The following is a 15,384-nucleotide window of genomic DNA, read 5'->3' on the forward strand; positions in this document are numbered from 1 at the left end:
GCACAGTCGCACGGTTGTTAATAATAATGGATTGGATTTATATAGCGCTTTTCAAGGCACCCAAAGCGCTTTACAATGCCACTATTCATTCACTCTCACATTCACACACTGGTAGAGGCAAGCTACGGTTGTAGCCACAGCTGCCCTGGGGCAGACTGACAGAAGCGAGGCTGCCATATCGCGCCATCGGCCCCTCTGGCCAACACCAGTAGGCGGTAGGGTAAAGTGTCTTGCCCAAGGACATAACGACCAGGACAGAGAGCACGAGGATCGAACCGGCGACCTTCCAGTTACAGATACGCTTCCCAACCCCCTGAGTCACGGTCGCCCTCAACAGTTGGCACTGTTGCCTCACAGCAAAAAGGTCCTAAGTTCAATTCCACCATCAGGCCCAGGTCTTTCTGTGTGGAGTTTGCACGTTCTCCGTGGGTTCCCACAGTCATGCAGATGGTGGGGATAGGTTAATTGGAAACACTAAATTGCCCATAGGTAGGAATGCAGTGCAATTGGTGTTCTCTTGTCTATTTGTTCACCCTGCGATAGACTGGCAACCTGTCCAGGGTGTACCCCGCCTCTTGCCCTAAGACAGCTGGGATAGGTTCCAGCTCCCCCCGTGACCCTGAAAAGGATAAGCAGAAGTGAAAGGATGGATGGAAATTATTAAGTAAAATAATAGTTCCTGTCTACTTTATTGTGTTATTTTCTTTTCTTTGTTTTTTGTGGGTTTTTTCTTACTCGGAAAGATTTATTCAGCGATGCATCAAATATTACCTCTTTACACTTTCCACACCTGAATTTTAAGCATTTAGAGAGCGAGGTGTCCGGGACGCAGTGTCATCATAGACGATAGCACAACCTTTCAAGAGATCAGTGAATGTGCACCCCGAGGTCAGGTACATGCTGCAGATGCTTACAGTCATTTTCATACCTTTTGTTCTTTGCTGATATAACTCAAAACTAAAAGCACTCTGATACAGGGATTTAAAAAGAGCACCACTGCACCATCATTTAGCAGCTAATTGTTATTTTAATTGTCAGAAATGAACAACGCTCAGTTTTGTTTTCCTGCAGGGCCAGGGATTGCGTTCAATACCCTTCTCACGTTTAGTTCTCACAAATGAGCAAATTCGTTGGTTGTGCCAGTCATTTAATTTACAGGCGGGTGGACTGAAAGGATTGATCATTTGCTTAATCTATTCAAGCCCTTCAGTTGTGTGAATGCTTAACACATCGCATTTATCCCTGGAAGAAAGTTGAGGAGGAGATGAGGGGGGGAGATGTTGAAAGAGAGAAGATGCATAGAGGATATTTACTTTGATGTGCTTGCAAACAAGGCCTTAGCTCACCCTAAAAGAAGATATTTCAGGAAGAGTGATGTAATGGATGCGCATAAACCCCACAACACTAACAAAACTATGAACACACACAGACACTATTACAGGCAACAAATTCAGATAGTCATTCCTTAGAGTTACCTGATAAGGTGCATTACAAACATGTTTTTTAGAACAGTGCTCGAATCTTCCATCTATCTCATTCCCCCACTCTCTCTCTCCTTCATCTCTCGCTCTATCTCGACTGTTTTTTCCCTCTCTTTTCATCTCTGTCACTGTCCTCCAGCTGGCTAGGTGAGATAACTCCTCCACACCGAGATACTCTCAGCTCATTGGCCCAGCAATGGAACACAGGGCACCAGTCAAACACTGCATCATTAGTCGTGTAGATCATGAGCTGAGCCAGAGCGCTTATCAGGTCTTACTGATCCTGCTCTGTCCTAACCCATCCCACAAATCCAACAAGTCTTCAGGAAAAAAAAGCATGCAGAGTTTCAGCTGCTTACCAGCTCCATTTTGTTTAACACCTAATTCCTCTTTGAATACGGAGTAATCAGACTTGTTTGACAGACAAATCAGTGCTCTCAGAATGGCTGACAAAGTAAAGAGATTATTTTGAGAGGCCTTTGCATATTTGCATTAGAGTCCCTTCATTCTGTTGGTTTAAGGCTGATAAAAAAGCTCTGGGCAGGATTTAATTTGTTTGAATGTGGTTAGTAATTACACTTCAGCCAGAGTTCTTCTTGTTGAATAACAATGTCGCCTTGCTTTTGTTCAGGGGGGAGCTAAATAAATTGCCCAATCTATTTCCAGCACTTAAAATCATCTTCCATCAGGCCAGATGATGAAAAATAACTTAAGCTGTGTGCAAGTGTCGATATGTGTGCATACAAATGTCTGTGTCGATGCCTGTAACGTTTAATGTGTGTTCAGAGGCATTTCTCTGTCCACCAGACTGCAAGGAGAGAAAAATTGCAAGGGAAATGAGTGTGTGAGAGTGTGAGAGCAAGAGTGGAATAGCGTGACACAAATTCACATTCATACCACAGTACAAACCCTGTTGATGTATTGTTGAGAAATGTGTATCTCAATTGGTTAGCGAGTGGTTTTTGGACATTGCTAGCTGTCACTAGCTGAAACTGCAAATCGGGTGCTACACCAGAATTCTCTTTATGACTGATGCTGTCAACACACTGCAGTCATTGTGCCAACTTGACTGCAAGCACTCACGAACTATAAGCAGAATGCTAGCAAAATCTGAAAAAGGGCAAAACAAAAAACTGTGGTTTGCAGTAGTTGTGCCACAAAACATGTTCACTGCAGCACTGAGGCAGTGCTGCAGTGAACATGTTTTAAAAGGCTTAACATTTACTCCATTTCCAGTTTGTGTTACACTTTTCACAGTTTCGCCACTGCTTGAAGAATATTGGCAAGTGTTTGCAGATATGTCAGTGTGTTTTTTATGAACTACAGGAAAATTTAGCAGCCCAGAAACTTTACCACCAGCACACATTGTTGTGTGCCTTAACTTTCAGTCTTTTACCCAAGCTAATCTGCCATTTTTTTGAGGGGATAAGAGATCTGATCTAGATTATCATATTAAGATTTGGGACACATCATCAGTAGTGGACCTTGGATTCATTGGGTGTTTCGGCCATTATCTAGACACCCTCATCCAAAGAGGCCCTGCCAGGGTTGATCAGGCCCTGGAGTGTGTCACTGGTTTGTGTTAAATTGTTATTTCAAATCTTCTTTCTTCTCTTTAGTTTCCTACAGTTTATTTTCTCCTATCTATTTGCTGCAACGGAGAAATAATACTTACCTCTTTAGCATTTACAGAGCCTAACTTCTTCAAAGGGATAGAAAAGGTGATATAGAGAAGTAAGACAAAACGTACAAGATAGGCGAGAGCAGAGAGGAGAGCCGGAAGGGGGGCGCCCGATCTGGCTTCCCACACCTCTCCGCCAGATTGGGCTGTATGCCCTACCTCCCCACTGCCTACCAGAAAAGGGAAGTGGGAAAGAACACTGAAAAAGCCATTACATGAATATTTTTGCCAGTCACTTGGGGAATACACATTTTTCTCTTGCACCAGGTGGTTGCTGACCAAATTCTATGCCTGTTTTATTGAGGCCTTATCCACTTTACTCTACATTGTCATATGTCTAAAGTGGCAGTCCAGTTAATGTCACATGGTTAGCAGTTCTCTCCAGGTCTGAAAGTCTTTTTTCAGCCACATTCATTACCCTTCTCTTTAAAAAGAATGCATGTTTGCAGTTTGGCTTCATTTTCTCAGAAGCCTGAAGTTACATCTTGTCATTTATAATTTCTGTGGTTCAGCCTTATGCAACCACCATGTTTTCATGCCTGACTAAATATAAACCTAACCAACAGTGCTAAAGCTAATTTTTTGACACAAGCTTAACATGTTGTATATGGTTTTGTGTGCACTGTTCTCTCTCTGTACTAAGCTAACAGGTGAGGAAAAAGGTTTGTACAATTAAACAGCGGATGCTGTTAAAAAAATGTTCAAATACTGATTATGCTAATGCTAAGGTGCTAATTACATTATGGTTTTTCTTTGTCCTCTTCCAACAACGGTGTTATGTTAAGTCATCTAAAAGTGACTGAGTAATAAGAAGGGTTGGACGATACCTTCATTATCATCAAAGATTTGTGCCATTAAAGTTCTTTTATGTACAGTGTTCAAACTAATTAATTAATCAAAGCTAAAGTTATGAAGACAAATTTGACAGCACAAATTATTAAGTGTCACCTATCTTTTGTATCCATTAGCCACTGACGAGCTTCATATTTACCTTTACTTTCTCTTCTACCCACAAGCAAAGACAGATGAGCATACTCTGCAAACATTCACAAACTGTGACCAAAATGAGAAATCATGCCTCCAAACACACTCTGTACAGCAAATATTAATGAATGCATAGTATTTTATTCCATGTAGTGTAAACTACATAAAATGTAGTGTAAACTTAATTACCCACCTCTGCCCTCCCCAACCAATTAATACTAGTTTTTAACAATTCCCAACCTGTTAACCTTATTTAATTAGTATTCTTATATTAACTGTCTGACAGTGATTAACCTTCAACAGGAATTTAAGAAGCCGCTGTAAATGAACAGCCTGAGAGCAATTTAGTCACAGAACTGTTGTTAGTTATTTGCCATTACTGTAAATGTTGCTGTACTTGAAGCTTCTCTGCAGAATTGACAATAATTACTAGAGGCTCCATTTTTTACTAATTTCCTGTCATCTTATAGTGTCATACTGAAACCATTGAGCTAACTGGCTTCAGACTCTTGCTTTTAAGAAACAAGTATGGAATAAGTGGGAGAGGGAATATATATATATATATATATATATATACACACACACACACACATACATACATAGTCGGTGACAGTACAATTTAAGCTGTTACCAGCTGTTGGTTAGTGCTGAGGGATGACTGCACCCTGGTGGTCCCTCATAGGCTGTTAACTTCACTTTAATTTTAAGCCAACAAATTTTAAATAGTCCTGTGCTGCCATCCTGTGTTTAGTACAAAGAAAATAATTGTTTTAATGTGTCAGAACAGGCCTTTCTGGATGTTAAAAAAAAAAAAGAGAGTGAGAGAGAGAGAGAAAATAAAAAATAAAAGAGTAGTTCTTACATATCATTTATCTATTCATCTATAGAATTATGTATGGTTCTGCCATTTTTTGCCTATGGGATCTCAGTATGTGCTCTTCTCTACTGGTATCATTGATTTAAACACTGTAGCACAAACACAGATTTGAACCCACAAAAGGTGTACTGGTCTATTACCACTCATCAACGGGAAGTAGGATGTCAGATTTTTCTGACAAGTCAGTTGGCTTCTAAGGCTGACCTTTGTCAGAGCGTGTCTCCTCTCCCACCCTCAGATATAACATTTCAAGCAAAAAGGTTAATTTTGAGGGCCTGGACAAATTAGAGAAGGTCAGAAATCGTCTTCCCCCTTCACAACATTACAAGGAAACAAACAGCTTATTAGAAAGATATGCTTGAATGGCTGAATCAGTGTGTGACTTGAAGAGCATTGAAATATAATGAGCTCCAGAAGGCATTCACGTAGGATAGTGTGGATTATTTAGAGACTGTATGTAGGTTTCAGCAAGGTTTGAGTTGAGTCTCAATATAACCAGGTTGCAAGATATGATTAATTTTGTTGTAATTTTTTTTTTCAATTCTGTGTGCACAATGGATTGGGCTAAATGAAGAACCTCAAGACTTCAGCCAGTAGGTGGTGCTGTAGTTTCCTCAGAGACCACTTTAGAGACAGTGATCTTAATATAACGTTGATGTAATCCAGTAAAGCCCAAAGTCATCCAGTAATGTGATGTCACACATTAACACAGTGCTTACCAGAGGTCATTTTGCTTAAATCACCGCATCATTTCAAGGGTTGGGCTCAGACTGAAAGGGCTAAGTGCTTATGTGCTTATGTATCGTACTATATGTTGGTGCAGGGAATTTATAGCACAATGTAGCAAAAGTGAACATGACTGGCAACATGTTATCAGTAAATGAAGTACCACTCATGCCATATTGTGCAAAAGTTTTGAGCCATTTTTCCTTATAAAATAGAATTTTGCACTAACAAGGAAATTCCCAAAGACAGAAAATCTGTGGCACCAGATGCTATGAAGTGAGGAATACAAAGGTATAACTTTTAGTTTAAATAATCATCAATATGTGCAGAGGAGGTCAGGAGAGATGTACACACGCATCTATAAAACACAGTGGAGGCTTTGTCATGGCTTGGGACTGCGATTCAGCCAGTGATGTTTGGGATCTTTTGAAAATTTATGGAATTATGATGCAGAAAAACACTGTCAGATTTTGATCCACCATGCAGTACCATCTTGAAAGTGTGAAATGCTTTATTTTTGCAGCATGATAATGATGCAAAAAAAATGACCACTGCAGTAAAAATATATCTGGATTCAAAAACAAACCATTGAACACATTCACTCATAGATTGTCCTCCAAGACCACTGACTACTACAGGCAGCTAAGTTGCCTGGGAACGTTCAGGCTTTATTGAAGACTAAAGGTGGTAATACCAAATATTGACTTCAACCGTGTTAAAATTGTACAAACAATTGTACAAACAATCTATTTTCATTTTTTTCATAAAATATATAGCAAGAGGGAGAGATGTGCACAAAAAAGAAAGGAAATCGTAGATAGAATTTATTGGGGATAAAAGAATTAAAATTTATGAATGATGTCATTTCATATCCAGTCACTTGATTCCATTCCAGGTCATGTTGACTCATCATCTATGCTGATTGGAGATGAGCTGTTCTTTTTTGAGATGGGTTTCCTCAGCAGCTGCCATCGGCAGACTGTAACCGTACCTCTGGGAAGATTAGAGAGGAATGAGTAGCGGGCTTCATGATGTCAGGAAAGGACCATGAGCTCCTCACATCACAACTTTATTAGTGTACGATGTAATCAAGAGCTGTTTGAGCACCAAGTGAGTTAGGTGGAAAATAAAACCACCCACATACAGCTGCTAATGAGTAATAAATGATTAATGATTTCCCCGTTAATCCTCTTAGTTTAAAGGATAGTAGAATATTGTTTTTAGCCTAGCACTACAAAAATTCAAGAAGAACCAGTTTATTGACATTAATACATGCATGCAGAATAAAGGTGCATATTTTTTTCATCATAGGTGTTTTTATTTAATTTTTTGTGTCCTATCAATCCCAAATTTTCATAACTTAGTTGGCCACACTTTTCCTAATGATAGACCTTTTTTTCTATGTCTGCTTTCTTGGGTTTTTTTTCAGTGTGTAACTACCAATTTGGTGCTCCAGGGTAGCTTGCTCAAAAGCACTTAATTCCACCTTTGCAATTTTAATAAATGGAACTATTTACAGTATTTAGTTAATATTTAGTTAATATATTTGCCATGGGTTCTAAATTGGAGTAATGCACAGTATCCAGGGGTCAGTCATTTTAAGGAACAAACACTTCAACTGTGCCAACCGTGACTTCACCTTCTGGATGGGGAACTTCACATACGGGAAGTTATCAGAACGTTGGAGAAGTTGCTGGATCTAGTGTACCCGAGAGATGGGCCATAACCTGGTCTGCCACACATGAAAACAAGAGTTGATACAATACTGGGATACTGCTACATTAAAAGCCCCAATCAAAGCAGCGATGACCTTCTCGAGAGTGAGGAAAACTCCACCCGTTGACTGTTCAATGCTCAGCTGGAAAATCTACGCAGCAATGGTTTTTAACGTTTAACTTCCCAAATCACAGAAAGGGAGTTACCAACTGCTTGCTCCTCCTGTAACATGTCAGTATAGTATGGGGAAAACTGTGTGCCATAACTGCCTGTTGAGTCTGATTAGTTTTAGATGCTTGTAATCGTTTCTGCAATAAGTCAGATTGGGAAGAAAGGGCTCCCTTTGATTGTTGTCATTATATTTTTGGGCAAAATTTCTAGGCCCAGCCAAGATGTGGGGGGATGGAAGGCTCAGTGGTGTCATTGCGTCTTTTTTGCAGATGATGTGGTTCTGTTGACCTCATCAAGAGATGGCCTCCAGCTTGCATTGGAACACTTTGCATTTGAGTGTGAAGCAGATGGAATGGGAATTAGCACCTCCAAGTCTGATTGCATGGTTCTCATGTGGAAAAAGGTGGAGTGTCCGTGACGAGTTTCAGTATTTCAGGATCTTATGTATGTTTGAGGGGAGGTTTGACAGATGGATTGGTGTGGCATCTTCGGTAATGTGGATATGAAGCTTGATTTACAGTTTGATCTATGTTCTGACGCTCACCTATGATCACAAGCTCTGGATAGTTGAAAGAATGAGATTATGGATACAAACAGAAACAAGCTTCCTCTGAAGCATGTCTGAGTTGTCTGTTGTAGATAGGATAAGACGCTTGGGGATTTGGGAGGGACACAGAGTAGAGCCACTATGAATCCACATCCAAAGTAGCCAGTTGGACGTGGTTGAGGCATCTGACCAGAATGGCTTCTGGGCATCTCCTAGATGAAGTGTTTTTGGTATGCCTTAGAAGGAGGAGGAGGTAAGGAGGCCCCAGGGTAGACCCAAGACATTCCAGAGAGATTAGATCTCCTGGCTGGCCGGTTGTGTGTTTATTTCAGTTATTTCATATTGGGGTCAAAATCATGCAGTTTGGGTTTATTATGTAAGTACAACACATAAAATGTTTACTTGAAATTTCTGTGACACCAGAGTCACATGATGGTATATCGACTTTGATGCAATAATGTTGATAAAAGATGTAAATTGTATTAAAGAAAAGCAGAGTTTCCTTTTTTTTATATATCATTAACTAAATTAATCATATTAATTACATAAGTAATAATGCTTTGGGAAATAAGATTTCTATTATAATTATTACTATCATTGTTGTTGTTGTTGTTGTTTATGATGGACCGAGTTGAATTAGCAGGAGTCACAGGAATTATTAGAAAAAAGGGTTTTCATTTATTTAACCCAAAAAATTATTTTACAAAAGTAATAAATGATGAGCTAATAAAAGAGGTCAAAGGAACAAAATTAAACTCAGGCAAAGAACTCCAAACTCAACAAACCAAAGGAAATGACACACAGGGGCAGTAGCTGGGTCAGACCACTATGACACAACAGGGGTAACTAAACAAAACACAATCAAAACCACAAAAACTATGCAGCACAGTCTAGCTTTTTAATAAACTAAACACCAAATAAGAAAATCAAAACCCACTAAACCCTAAACTCAAATATTTAGTTAAGTACAAAAGCTTTTTTAATTAAAGAAAATACACATTCTCCCCCTTCAGCAGGAAGTGGTGGTGCAGTCCAATCATCCCTCTTTCTATTTAACTGCTTTAAACCCTAGCTACCACTTTTTGTCTGGCAACTCCCAGGGATCATGAAAGGTGAGAAACAGGTAAAAGAAACAAATATTAGTCACAAACCAAACAAAGTAATGAACTGGTATGAATACATGAGTAAACTAAATATGCGTGCTTACAAATAGAACAAATGTATCCAAACCAATCAATAAACTACTGCAAATTAAAGTGTGTTGTTTTAAATGAAGAAATAAAGAATACAAAAGAGTTACTTAGACTTTTAGAGTGTGGCCATGGGTTTGGCCATCACATTGTTGTTGGTGCTTCCCACAGTAAATTATTATATAAAGCAGGGGTCTCGAACTCCAGACCTTGAGGGCCGGTGTGCTGCAGGTTTTAGATGTGTCCTTGATCCAACACTGACTTAATTGGATAAATTACCTCCTCAACATGTTTTGAAGCTCTCCAGAGGCCTGGTAATGAACTGATCATTTGATTCAGTTATGTTGACCCAGGGTGAGATCTAAAACCTGCAGGACACCGGCCCTCGAGGCCTGGAGTTCGAGACCCCTGATATAAAGAATCTTCTCATGTTACATTCTTGTCTCTATATAAAAAATGAAGAAATTAGAAATAAAGAAATAGTAAATAGAAAATAAGAAGTTTTGTGCTATGCAAGTTCTTTTAAATTCTATATTTTATTCTATATCTTCTTTTATTGATCACTTTTATTGATCACTTGTGAATGTGTGTGTGAATGGGTGGATGACCGAATGTAGTGTAAAGCGCTTTGGGGTCCTTAGGGACTGAGTAAAGCACTATACATATACAGGCCATTTACCATTTATTTCAAGCATTCAATTAAAACAAAGTGATTAGCATGATCCAAAAGAATAGTCACTAAAAAAGCATATTTCACCATGGCTACACTGAGTTTTGTGGACATTTTAATTGCTTTCATTTAATCTGTATTTTTTTCTAGTTTCACATGAATTTATATTAAATATTTGAATATATAGAGAGGATGTGATATAAACAGGCTATTGTCAAGAGTAGTGACCTCTATTTTGACAAATGCAAATATACATTTCTATTGTTTTGTTTTAGTTTGTTTGTTTTTAATTAAGTGCTGCTGATATACTGTCACTATAAGTTATTAAAAGTGTATACATTAGTGTACATTACATTAGTACATTAGTGTATACAGTTCCATGGTACAGTTTCACATCTTTCTAAAACAGGAAATACTAGGTGTTACTGTTATAAGTACTGGGTGTTTTAATAACTGTATGCAATCTCTTTCCTGTTACCTTACTTCCTGTTTTGGTGGTTTTGGTGGTTTTTGGGGAGAAGTATATCAAAGTTATATGTAACTGCTAATGCTAATATGTACTTTCCTCACACTATTACACAGACACTGAGAGAACATGCACAAGATGTATGACAGTTTATTTATTCACCACTGCAGATGCTTAGACCATGAACAGCAACGACACCCTGTGATACTTTGTGGAATGTGGCATTAGTCCATGGCATGTCTCAGTAAAAATAAACCGCTATTACTTAGTGAACTTTGATATAATGCTATACTTATTATTTACTATAGTGATAAATGAAACAAACAAATAAGTACAGTGATAAAATATATCATTTTTCAGTGAAATACACTATACACATCCATTAAATGTCGTCGTGTTTAGTAATAGAAGCAGCTCGACTCCTCTTTTTAGCATTTCGTGCATTGTGTCTCCGGCTTACTCAGCAAAACAGGGTTTAAGGCAATCTATAACAAACTCTTTGTATTAGATGAATAATTAATCATTTTATGTTTAGATGATCTACACAAAACAGCTGTTTCTTGTTAGTGTTTGCTTTCCTTTTAGTCTTTTCCCCTTGAGAACATTAATATTGATGACATGAAGGGAGGCTGACCAAGCTCTCAGTCATTCTCTCACCACCACCACCACCTCTCTCTCTCTTCCCCTCCCTCTCTCTTATACCCACACCCTGGATGCAGGCAGGCGTGCACACACCGGCAGAATCACTCAGCTTCCGTGCCCCTCTCTTCTCTCCATCTCGCTATCGCTGTCCCTCCCTACTCTCTCCACCGGTGGATTTTAGCCCACTGCTTCGTGGAACGTCGGTAAGAATGATTCATCTCTTAGTATGCTCTTCATTTCTGTGTTTCTCTTTGGTTCTGATTTTTTACCAGGACTCAGACAAAGGATTGGGTGTGGCTAGATGGGCAATGGCAGCAGAAAAAATGTGGGAAAAGGGATGTTGAGGACACTGATGGTCATAGAGATAAAGATACAATATTACAAATTGTTTGGATAATTGGATTTAACAATGAATCGGAAAGGGTGAGAATATCACTGCTAATATTAATATTAATGCTAAGCTTAGTGTATATACATGTCGCGATAAAGAAATGACTCAGTGCGCCATAAACATTCTGGATGTGTGCCAAGCATATCTATTTCTTTGTCAAAGTGATTTTCCTAGGCCCCATTCAAATTCACACTAGTGAGGAGATTGCCGTTGCTTGGTTTGTAAATGACTTGCTGCAGGCTTGTGGGCTTGTCATATTTGCACAGAAGACTCTGACAAAGCAGCAGTTCAGACAGGCATGACTGGGCTAGACTGTGAAAGGCAGATTAGTCAGACCTGAGGCTAGCCTAGGAATAAAACTGCAGTGGAGCCTGTGGAGCATTGCCTATATCCACAAGGCTGCAGGGGTGGATGCAGTAGGGTGAGAGAGAGAGAAAGAGAGAGAGATGATGCAGAGGGAGAGAACAAAGACTTTAGCCTTAGAGAGGTAAAATCAGGGACAAAGGAAAGAAAATACAGCTGGGTGAAAGCAAGCACATGTTGACTACATCTACGTTTTGGAGAAGCCAATGTGAAGCCGTGTGGGAGGCAGCCACCACCCATGTTCATCCATGTGGATGTAGTCTGAGCAGCACATGTAGTAGCCACTCCCTTTATGTACAGTCATTGCAGAGTTTATTCTAAAGGCTAGACAAAGCTTTCACAGATTTCATGGCTCCTACGATGAACTTTCAGATTGCTACAATGATTTTGATCACATTATGCTGCATTATCAATTTAAGGCTCGACAGGAAAGGTCAAATGTGTGTGCTCAGGTATCTTTCTCACCTTTGCCAGCCAAAATGTCTGACAAGCCTGACATGACCGAGATCGCTCGTTTCGACAAGACGAAGCTGAAGAAGACGGAGACAAAAGAGAAAAACCCTCTGCCCACCAAAGAGAGTGAGTGCTCGTTGTGCGCCGTGTGTTTCTGATCACTGTTGAAGCCACAAAGGCTTCGTCGTCTGCAATCATTTGTTACTGTCAGTAGCTCCTCATCATCACTTCCTGTGCTATCGAGAGACCGCATTGTCAGCCGGCGGGAGCTCTGAAGCAAACAGCTGCAATGTCATCACACATTTTATACACAGCAAAATCAAAAAGCAACATCCTCACACACGTTTACTGAACAAGAGCCTACCAACGGTTGTGTTTCTCTCTTCTTTTCTAGCCATTGAGCAAGAGAGGAAAGGCGATGCCACACCTTGACTCAAGCACACGAAGAAAAGAAGCTGAGATGCGGCAACAAAAAGCACTTTCTTTTGATTATTACAGTATTTGAATCTCTTTCATTGTCTTCAGAAATGGGTGCTCTTAAGCTCCCCAGGGTGCTGTTAAGGGTATATGGCATCCTCACAAGGGAGCCTCTGTAACCAATATTAAAACTCCAGCCTGGGTGCCTGTCTTGTGCTGTTAGCGTATAGCTAACATGTCTCCAATGTTGCCAAACTGGGAAGTGGTGTAGTGATGTAGCACAGAGAGACAGGCAGGCATCCAGGCTATAGGGCTGGTGGGGAGCTGGTTATGGACATGGGAGTAATTGAAGTTAAATCATGTGGGATGTTTTCTTAATCAACTTTTTACTTTTATTTATGAAATAAAAATGAAGACATGGAACCAGTCAGTCCTGTGCATCTTGATGTCTCGTTTTTACAGATGTGCAAATCAAGACAATCACAAACACAGACACACACTGTATTTATGAGGCAAAGAAATAAAGCAAATGACTCACACATTAAAATATAGAAAAAAATGTAATATAATGCTGGTGTATGTTTTACCTACTAATGTATGTTAGAGTGCTAATGTTAATGTGATTACAATAAACCAGCATAAGGTTTGGGATCAGAAAATATAGTGCTAGTGGCTAATCAGCCCAAGGTTTTATGGGGCCTTAAGCACAATTTGATTCTGAAGCCATCCCCCACCTCAGAAGCGCCAGCGTTAACAATATGTGGTCCATGCTTGATTGTTTGTGCTTTGTACGCCTAACACAACCCTTATCGTGGCTTATAGTGCACTGGAAAGCACCATAGGCAGATGTTGTTTTCTATGTTCCGAAATGTTTCAGCAAAGCTTCTGAGGAAATATTTTAATCAAGCAGTAGAAGCAGGTCTTAAAAATTAAAACACGGAGCTAACTGAGGTGTAACAATGCTGGATTATAACAGCAAAGACTCCAAAATAAGGCTGGTCTATAGAACAAAAGGCCTGTTTCATAATGGGACAATGGTAGTCAAATATTAAGGACATACATTTTCACCTGTTAGTTACTGAGCAATAACAATTATCTTACACCGAAGAACTAGCTAATAGAATTTTTTCATTATGTTAAAATGATCGTTATTTAGGAACATAATCCAAACACAAAGACCACACATGTTCTCTGGGCTGTTATAACTGACTAGTAAGCTAAAGGTAGGCTGCCAACCATAATGCCTTTGATTCACATACAATATAAACCAAGCTCACCTTACTTAAAGGTTCATTTTTGTTTTTGTTTTATATGTTCAAAATTTATATTCCACGGATGAAAAAAAAAAAAAAATATATATATATATATATACACATACATTTACCCGCTAGTTTTGTGTGACATTTAATGAGCTTGAGACTCCCCCTGGTGGTGTGGAGGCCTCAAGCAGCTGTGTTGTCTTTTTATGCCCTTATGCTGACTCTTGTAATGTTAAACATGAACTACTAAATTAAATAATAAATTAATCACACACAAACACAAAGCAATATTGAAAATAGAAATATAGTAATTGAGTAACTGTTCAGAATAATTCCGAATTGGAAATTATTCCAATTTATTTATCACAGTGGCTAACATTTCAGGCTACCCTGTCTTATTTGCTATTACTTGACTGATAGACAAAATAATCTGTCTTCAATAACAAACAATTATAATAATCATAACAATAATTCATTTAGCCTTTTTTTAAGAAAACAAGCGCTAACTATTCAGGGGTGCAGGCTCATGTAATAAATAGAACAGCGTTAGGTTTTATGGTGTTACTAAACCAATACAATCTGTCAATCTTGGCTCTAGAATAGAATATAATTAATTGTTAGTTTGGTAGAGAAGTATCAAAAATGTGAAATAAAAAAATACAAACTGCACTACATTTGAAGAAATAGTCACTAACAAACTAAAAAATAATTTTTTTGACCACGTGAAGATAAAAATGTATGTCCACATGGTCTAAAAAATCAGAAAGCTGATGTTCACGCTTAGATTTGTGACAGTGTACAGAAGGATGATCTAATCAAGCGCTGCGGTTTCAGTGTGAAAACTACCACTAACTAAATAAATGCAAAATGAAGAGAATTGAGAGTGTAAGATTTTTACAGGAGACAGAAAAAAAACCTACAAACATTTCTAAGCAATGTTAAACACGGGTCTGATAATCAACGTCAGAATTCCCTGCTATGGTGAGATCTGCAGCTTCCATTTCAACTTTGTTGAATTGCAGTTATGCTCTTGGACTGCTGTATGGGACATGCCTCACTTAGAAAACCCTGCTATGAAGTTTTGTTGCCCTTGCACTTAATGATACACGCAGGAGTGTGACGCATTAATATAGCGGTACAGCCATACTCCTGTGTCCAAAGATCATCCCTAACCTGACCACCATCCACAAGTTAGGACTTCCAAACCATGATTCTATAAAAGACACCAGCCTTTTCACATATTTATAGACTCTTAAACGCCTGACGTCTGCTGCTGAGCTCGGTGAATCAACTAAAATTGGAGAAGAAGTCAGTCAACAAAGCTGACGGTTAGTGTATCCACAGTCGTAG

General features: G+C 39.0%; 1 protein-coding gene across 1 annotated transcript; it reads left to right on the forward strand.

The window, feature by feature from the left end:
* Positions 1 to 11,197: 11,197 nt before the first annotated feature.
* Positions 11,198 to 13,205, forward strand: tmsb2 (thymosin beta 2). The gene is made up of 3 exons (XM_085289789.1): positions 11,198 to 11,354; positions 12,380 to 12,484; positions 12,753 to 13,205. The coding sequence occupies exons 2-3, from the start codon at positions 12,385 to 12,387 to the stop codon at positions 12,788 to 12,790; spliced, it is 138 nt and encodes a 45-aa protein (XP_085145915.1). The 5' UTR covers positions 11,198 to 11,354; positions 12,380 to 12,384; the 3' UTR covers positions 12,791 to 13,205.
* The last annotated feature ends 2,179 nt before the right edge of the window (positions 13,206 to 15,384 follow it).

The sequence above is a fragment of the Mchenga conophoros genome, linkage group LG2 (assembly GCF_057382185.1).
Source record: "Mchenga conophoros isolate Kocher_MC1m ecotype Shallow Benthic linkage group LG2, M_conophoros_male_GT1.1, whole genome shotgun sequence".
Taxonomy (NCBI): domain Eukaryota; kingdom Metazoa; phylum Chordata; class Actinopteri; order Cichliformes; family Cichlidae; genus Mchenga; species Mchenga conophoros.